General features: G+C 34.3%; 1 protein-coding gene across 2 annotated transcripts in view; it reads right to left on the bottom strand.

Annotated features, from left to right (window-relative positions):
* Positions 1–75: 75 nt before the first annotated feature.
* Positions 76–9206, bottom strand: part of LOC129269664 (ADP-ribosylation factor-binding protein GGA2-like) — a 36062-nt gene continuing 26931 nt past the window's right edge. For both annotated transcript variants that reach the window (XM_064105212.1, XM_064105213.1), the window contains exons 14-16: positions 8014–8177; positions 6464–6574; positions 76–4688 (exon numbers count right to left, since the gene is read on the bottom strand). In XM_064105212.1, coding sequence (XP_063961282.1) covers positions 4596–4688; positions 6464–6574; positions 8014–8177 — 368 coding nt within the window. In that variant the 3' untranslated portion in view covers positions 76–4595. The remainder of the gene's footprint in view (positions 4689–6463; positions 6575–8013; positions 8178–9206) is intronic.

The following is a 9206-nucleotide window of genomic DNA, read 5'->3' as shown; positions in this document are numbered from 1 at the left end:
TCATCCTCTTATTCGTCTCTTTTTCATACTAAAAACATTTATGTTATGAATACAAAACAAATGAACAAATTGTTTAGTGAAGTATACACTTTTTAGTGTACATTTAATGTCATACATTTGAATTGTATCATACAATATAACCTAACAATATATAACAAAATATCAAAATCATATTATGATATCATTATCAGAAATACACATTACTATATTCTTGAAGGAATACTTTGCTATAAATTAAATATTTTATGCCCAAACTTAGTTCTAAACCAGCAGCCGAGAGAGAGAAAGAGCAATACCATCTTCCAATTATTTCTCTTGAAATCTAATCAAAATTTTCATATGGTTCAAATATACATATAATGTGTTTTATGCTCCTTACCAGAGCTTTGCTGTATGGGAAAACTAGGCAACATGCAATGCAGTTGAATGTCAATTCAAGAAGTGAATTTAAGTCATGAATGCACTTCAATATTTCTTTAATCATTATTCTAATCAAACTTCTAGACCCACTTCTAGAAGTTCTAGAAATGTATAGTTATAGTCATTTTCTGAAATGCAAAAAAGAAATATTTCATAATAGGGCTTTTAAGCCATTGGAATAGTACTATGGTGTAAAAAAACAAAACAAAGATCAACACTTTTTGGCATTTTCCTTGAATGATCATAGAGAAATACTGGCAACAACGATTAAACATTAGAATCCCTTCCATTCCCTTAACATTACTTACAAGATGAGGAACCATCAATAAATAACGTTCAGCAAATTCAAAATTGATATTGTACATGTACAGTAATGAATAGGTATTTGCAACATATGTTGTATAAATGGCATGATAATTTTTTTTTCATTGTAAGCACTAGAAACATTGCTAAATGTATAAAGTGCTCAACCAAAGTCATGTCCTTAATTTCATTATGAAATGTTTCACTACAAATGTCATTTGTGCAGAGCTGTGCATGATGAAAATCAAAAATTTCATTCATATGTGCATGAAATCATCAAAACATTATACAATTGGATCTTGCTTGAAAGATAGAATTCAAAATATTGAATATCACAGTAGCACAAAGTAATGTTTATTCTAAGGATATTTTAATGGGAACAAAAAGACATCAAGAAAAATTTCCTTGATGTTAAAAATAATTATTCACATTAAAAAAATCCGTGAGTGGCAAGCTTAAATGAGAAATGAAAATATATTTTCTTTTCTTCATGAAGTATTTTGTTATACAAGAAAAACTTTTAAGATTTAAATGGCTCAAAAGTATGGAACTGCATAACCTCATATATCAGATCTAGTCCCTCTCTTCATGTATTAAACAGAATAAATATCATATACTTTCAAAAAATTCATAGTTCTATTAGCATTATTAGGAGTGTGTGTGTGTACAAGTGCGCATGTGAGTGTATTTAGACCTGTATAATTATTTTGTTAGAGTCTTCTTCTGTTAGTGTTCAGGGCCGGCAACTTACATATAAGTACCTATTTGGTCTTCTCAGCTAATCCTCATTCATATATTAATTTACTTCATATATTTATATTAAATGTTTGATGTAAACATTAAACTTATTTTTTATTTACTGTCAAGTGAAATAATATTTGAATTGAAATTCTAATTCTCTAATACCTAATAAAGATCGTTTTACGATCCTTTATGAAAGCCACAATTGGCTTTCGTAACAGATCACAGAAAATTTGGAACCATTAAACAATTTTTTACTATCAATACAATTGCCAAGACTGATCTGATAAGATAACTACGATTACTCCACGATTAAGTACGTCGTTTGAATCGTGACGCAAATCGTGGCAGTGGGAACTAGGTATTAGTAAATATATAACCCTTCATTCATGGATTGATCTAGCGAGTATGCATCAATACATCATTCCTTTGCATTATGCTAAAGTTCTTGTTTCTCTTCATATTACAATGAAGATTAATTTATTCAGAAGTCTGATTATAATTACACGTTTACATATATTTCTATTTTACGTTATTCTATGTAGGCACCAGCCAATGTGGAGAACCTCTCGACAGAACTTCTAAAGTCTTTTAGGTGATCCCCTGGCATTGGCTCCTGCTCAATTTCATATTTCTCTTGTAATGTTTATAATGAATCTGTCATGTTTGTTATTATTTTGCCTGAAAATAAAATAAATAAAATAAATAAAGTTGTACCAAAAATGGTGATCACATTGGCCCCAAAACATGGGACTTCTATTTTAAAGCGTACCTATATAATGCATACAGCGGGTATAGAAAACATATCATTGAAATGAATTACATGTATACATTTTAGATCTAAGCTTCACATCCTTCAATACATTTTTTTTTATTCATCTGTGGCCAAGTAGATGAACACAGGTATTGGGTGATTTTATTTCATTTTTGCTCCTGTGGTCCGTTTCATAAAGCTGGTCGTAAGTTAAGAGTGACTCTAATACCGACTGGTGATCCTTTCTTGTGGTAAATAATACTGACCATTTAATGTTCATTGGTGGTTATTTAGAGCATAAGGAAGGTTCACCAGTCGTTCTTAAAGTCGTTCTTACCTTACAAACAGCTTTATGAAACACCCACTAGGTTTTAGATAAACTGAGCATTTCAGGAGGAAAAAACATCAGAGGACAAACATTCTTTCATATTTTCTTTAGGTTACTGAAATCAGCACTTTTTTTTTAATGAAAGTACAACTTAATACTAGCTTCTAGGTACATTCATGCTGACTTCTGGACCATCTGTAATACCTAGTATCATTGAACACTGTTATTCTGAAACTTGCAGCATTGCAGGTTGATTGTTTTGATGCTCCATACACTAAACATAATCACAGTCACAATGAAACACAAAACACACAAACCCCGGCTCTTTAGTCTCATTTGAGAAATAACCATAAAATAAACACCCGGCCATTTGTCATACTTTTTGGTGTTCAGTGATGAATGTTTCCGAACACATTATGATCAATAAATCTGTTGAATGATGAAAGTAGTACTTTCAATTGAAAACCCCTTCAGACTGAAACGAATATACAAAATTCTTCTCAAATGTGCCTTTGTGTACCCAAAAAAAGGATTTTTTTCATAGCTGTAAATGTTAAAAAAGCAGGAACTTCTTTTGTCTAGAAGAGGCATCACCCTACCGGTACTCAAGTGATAGTTTGAAATTTATATTACTTTTAATATTTTGCTTTTCTCATAAGAAATGATTGGATATAACAGTTTTCTAAATACACAGTAAAACGATAGGGCGGGTTTTAAATCAATTTTAGGATAGAGGTTAAAAAATTAAATATCAAACGCAAATTTCATTTCATTTATTGTGTGTGTTAAAACGAATTGTATATAATTCTTGCGGTACAAAAAGAAATGCCAATTGATGTAATGATCTCAAAATGAGTTAAAACAGAATGCAACAAAATGGCTATCCAAGTGTCTGTATGTAGTAATAAACATAAATGTGCCAAGTAATTCTGGTAGGAAATATGTAATTGTTGAGGATGAGCAAAAACGCATCACATTCCAGGCAAGTGTTGCCGTTGAAAAGCAGTGAGCGTAGTCTCGTTCTGCTTTTCAGGCGAGAAAACGTGGGGTTGCCAAGAAATTAGCAAAACAGCATCACATTCTGGCCAGGTGTCGGGTCTTTCTGCGAACAATGATACTAATGCAATGTCCCACATGTGCTTATTTGTGTTGGAGATCTTCAGCGTGATGGCTGTCAGCTTAGATTTCATGAATTTCACAGAGTTAGCTTGATCAAAATGTATGTGTATCTGAGCTAGATCTCCCACGATATTGGAGCAATTAACTTTGATTTTAAAAACTTTTTCATGATATCATTGCTTGCTTCAACTGGTTTTCGGCTGGTCTGCGACTGGGTGAGGGGAGATGAATCACAAGGCAGTCATAAGCCTCTAAACCACACACCTTGCGCTCCGACTACTCTCCTGTCTGCGACTAACGCATGCACTTTTTGCCATAGCAGCTGAAAAAACGACGCTTACTACCGCATATGCGCGTTGCATATCATGTACGCGTTGCGACTCTGCTGTCCGATTGGCTGGAAGGCGGATTGCGCTTGCGAACCAGTTGTAAGGATTCGACATGTCAAATCCTTACGACTGTCCTTGCGATTTGTCTATGACCGGTCTGCGACTCTCAAGCTGACAAGAGCTGTGACGTCACGTTTCCCTGCACTCAGTCGCGGACCAGTCGGGTCGTAAGGTGTGCGGTGGCCTTTGAGTTGAAGTACGCAGGTCGTAATGGAATCAACCCCAGCACGGCCCAGTGACACCCTCCCCCAAAGACAAGTCACACCCCTTCTGATATTGACAATGGTATGAATATTGCATGACACAAACTGCCACATCGCTCTTCAAGTGCTGTCCCATACATAGAGCACCGAGACGGGAAATATTTTTCGTCTGCCCAATAGAAGATATGAACGAATGCTGAACTGATGTAGAGTATTTGTTGATAAAAACATGACTGTTGTGCACTGATATTCATCTCATCGTAGTACAATATGTATAGATATATATGCAATTGATATTTCATATTTTAGATATAAATAATAGCAGCGTTGATTTACTGTCAGTGAAATGGGAGTTTATCTACTTCCCCTAGCTCAGTGAAAGGTTGATCGTTGAGGGTATATTGCATCTTGAAGCGGAGACGTATCTTCTCCTGCAAGACAGATATACAAAAAAAAAATTATAATACGTATGTACATTATGGTAAATTGCATAAATGTCAAGTTTTAAAACTCTCCACCACAGCTTTTATTATTATTATTATAGGCATTACTATTATTACTGGTACTATTATAATGTTATTGATATGTTTTGTTTTGTGGTATTGTGATTAATACTATTGATTGTGTTTATTTGCTTGTTATTATGCTGATCATGAAATCAATAAAACACTTGATTATAAAAAAAATATATACATAGTGTGTCCCAGAAAAAAGGACACCAGGATTCCCACGTCTTTTTTCTTCAAAGGCAAGTGAATTATGACATCTAATTTACATAATCATATAATTCAATTATTCCTCTTCATTTTTATACCTAATATGTGACGAACATTTCACGCATTAATGAGCAAAAACGAGTTTGAAATTTTAATGTCAAACCAGGTTGCACAGAAAAATTGAACAAGATTGGTTCGTGATACGACGAACTTGCTTATTCGACGATTGGCGCATTAGCATTTATTTTGTATTCTTTGTTAAGATTCTCTCACTGATCCCTGAAATGAGAAAGGATTCAGATTCACATGTGAGTATCTGCACAAATCATTATTGATATGCCTCAGTATTTATTGCTTGTAATCTGCCATGCATGAACAATTTGCTTAGCTGTTAGTTTCAAATTAGAGATGAGATTCCACTCTTGCCATGAATACCAAATTTATAGTAAAAACATATCTAATAATTGTGAATTCTATCACTGAAAACGGGTTTCCTTTTTTGTGGGACGCATTGTGTAATAGGTAATCATGGTACTCATAGAGTGCACATATCAATCTGCCGAGTGCTCAAGGCACAGTTGTCATTACTAATTGGCTTTAAACCCATCTGGCCATCGTAAGGCATTTAAAGCAGATACAAAATCAATAGCGCCATCTCGAGTCCTCAACTACTCATACCTGGCCATTTTCCTGACCCATAATGCTAGTGTAGTCTAGTAATATAGACCCACGTGAATGATAACATGCTAATGATCTCCTCAATACATTTATACTGCAATAATTATGCTACCAAGTAGCAAAACAATTACTTTTTCTCTCAGAACATTTTAGTTTCTTTATACAAATACAATTATAGTTCACGTTATTCTCTGTAGTATGAGTAGATATCTGAAAATGTATATTTCAAGACTATTTGTAACACAGAGTCAATGAGAGACCACACACAGTTCAATTCTCCTTTAAGTATTTGAAGGATTGAATATTCCAGTCAGGAACCCATTTCCTTCACCCGGGTTGAGTGTGGTACAATGTGGATCAGAGACTATACCATAAAAAATTGTAGCAAGGCTTTCTGTGTATTTCGGTTTTTCTTTGAAAATATATTCCAATAAATCAAGCTATCCACTGTTCTATTGGTTGAATCCTAAGCTGATAATTTAATTTCACGAAGCCTAAAGGGGTGAGCATAATCGGCGCCGGTGTTTTGGAACGGTCTGGAAGATGAATCAGATAATGAGACTCACTAACCAGTGAGAATCCAGTGAAAAGTTCTACTTCCTGATTTTATATCGCGTTAGTCTGACAGACTTGAACGAAAAAAAAGACTATTATGTGTAAGTAAATTACAGCTGATGGCAGATCTTGTACGATTCAATGTCTCCAAGATTTGGGAAATTCGTGACCCTCTAATGAATAGCACATAGTTCAGAAAATGACAGATACACATAAATGTAGAACTTATTCAATCAAATACAGTATAAATATCTTACCTTGTTTGGATTTGCAAGCAACATGATTTGAGTGATAGCTGACGGTGGAAGAATGGGGTTATAAGCTGGTAGATCGGTAGCTGAGGGGGGCTGAAGTTTAACTCTCATTGTCTGTACCAAAAAAAATGTATAATAATGATAAACAGGTTATTTACACATCAAACAATGGTCACCTACACCAGAATAATGTTTACGTATAAAACAAGAAAGATAGATTTGAGCTCACGTTTTGAAAAACTATTTTGGGACTGACATGCAGTAACAAAATATTGCGTAACTTTGGCACCATGTCCTGGTATCAAAAGTTCCACGATACAGAAGAAAAAAGTAAAGATTAGAATGTCACAAAGCTACAGCTTTCAGAAAAAAAATGTTAGAGGAATCGATAAGCCCCATCCCCCTCCACAAACACACACAAACACACCATATTATATATAGGGTTAAGGGAGACTGAATTTAGAAACCAAGATTAACTTTCTTGATTACACACAATCCAAGTTTGGTATTCAGCAAACAGATAGTTGATCATGCTAAAATCATAAAATTTCAGGGAGTGAGAAAAAGAAAGAGGCAAGCTCATTGTAAATATCTTCTTGTAACTTTGAGAGTACTGGGACAATGCATTTATTTCAGTTTCAAGCTAATTCATTGGTCCATAACAAAATTTTGAGTACAACAGACAAACAATACACAATATACAGAGCCACACAAGGGGTAGGAATGATAACAAAATAAAAAGAGCTGAACAAATCTGAAGAGTGCTGGAAAAAAAAACCCAGATACTGAAAGTGCTCTCATTCTTATGTAAAGAAGAAGGCTAAAATAAGCAAAAATTAAGCTGAAAATAAAGCGATGAAACAAAAAAACATAGCACATGTCATCAATTAAGGAAATGGTTCAAACATAACTGAACTTTACGGTGCATATTTTAAATTCTGGGGGTGTTTCAAAAAGAATTAAGTACGACTCAGATTCACACTTAATTGCTGACGCGTAGACAATATAAAACGCACAATCTTATTGGTTAATACGCACGGCATGATCTGACCAATGCTGTCATGCCTATGAACCCTTTCATACCGCACACAACTAGGCATTTAAGTGCGACTCTAAGTCATACTTAACTCTTTGTGAAACACGGGGTAATAATATGCTGTAAAGTACTTTGAGCCGTTGTGGGAAAAGCGCTATATAAAAACTAAGCATTAATATTATTATAACACCCCTAGATTTAAATTATACTCTGGTATAACATTGTTTTTATGACAATGGATTGCCAATTATGACATAATACTCTACAAACACAGGATAATTTATCAGCCTATTTGCACTGCAATCATTCACAATTCCGCAATGTGAGAATAGCAACTAGAATAGTTTTCTTTACCATAAAGGTAAGGAGAATGAATGCAATGAACATAATAAAGATGCATTGTAAACAAAATTTGTTGACATTTTCAGCTTCTCCTAATTTTAGCACTGACATAGACCATGGTCTAAGTTAAACCCCAGTTCAGAATACAAGGCTTAATATTTGAATATGAACATACTTTTGGTACAGCAGCCAGGAATGTAAGGTTCTTGATGGGTGATGTATTAGTACTCATAGTAGAGACGACAACCACCAAGACATCGGGCCTAGGAGAGTCCTTTGTGAAGTGGAATACTGTCTTGATGTTGTTCTTTTCATAGGCGGTCACCGGTGGTGTAGAACCTGGATAGATAATAATGTAAATAATAAAACAAATAATGTTATTTCTATTCAATTCTCTGATTGTGGAGCACTGTAGGGCAGTGGATTGGTATCCGGATTCGAAACAGAGGGTCATGGGTTCGAATCCAAGCCATGGTGTTATTTCCTTCAGCAAGAAATCAATCCACAATGTGCTGCACTCGACCCGGGTGATATAAATGGGTACCAGCAGGAAATAATTCCTCAAAAGTCTGTGAGCACCAAAATCAGTAGCATAGCTTATCTAGGGTAATATAGGTGCGCCTTGAGCACCTAACAAGGTGGATATGTGCACTATACAAATACCCTATATATCATTAATATTATTGCTATTATTATTATTATCATTATTATTATCATTATCATTATTATTATCATTTTTATTATTATTACTATTATTATTATTCTTATTATTAGGAGTAGTAGTAGTAGTAGTAGTAGTAGTAGTAGTAGAAGTGGAAGTAGTAGTAGTAGAAGTAGTAGTAGTAGTAGTAGTAGCGGTAGTAGTAGTAGTAGTAGTAGTAGTAGTAGTAGTAGTAGTAGTAGTAGTAGTAGTAGTAGTAGTAGTAGTAGTAGTAGTAGCAGCAGCAATAATAATAGTAGAAGTATAACTAAACTTTTGCATTTGAAAATCATGATGATGATGAACAGCATTCACATAGTGCGATTTATCTGTTAAAAGCATTCAAAGGTGCCGGCTTTCATATGTCACTCAAATATTATTCACGTAGTTGCTGGAAAAGATAAATTAAGCAAGATCTTGAAGTATTTATAAGACAGAATGGTTCTAACAAAAAACCAAGATGGGGGGGATAAATCAGTTTGAACAGAGTGAGGGAGGGTAAAAAAGTCATTGGCACTTGCAAATTGGTGCGACTTAAAAGAATCATATTTCTATGCACTTAAGTTCAATATTTCTGAAACACTTGATGATTCGATTTCTCAGTGGATCTCCGTAAATTGTTTTAATAATTGAAGTGTGAAAAGCATTTTCATGAATGACAGCCATTT

This window comes from Lytechinus pictus, chromosome 10 (genome assembly GCF_037042905.1).
Source record: "Lytechinus pictus isolate F3 Inbred chromosome 10, Lp3.0, whole genome shotgun sequence".
NCBI classification, from domain to species: domain Eukaryota; kingdom Metazoa; phylum Echinodermata; class Echinoidea; order Temnopleuroida; family Toxopneustidae; genus Lytechinus; species Lytechinus pictus.
This window is presented reverse-complemented; position numbering and strand designations above follow the sequence as displayed.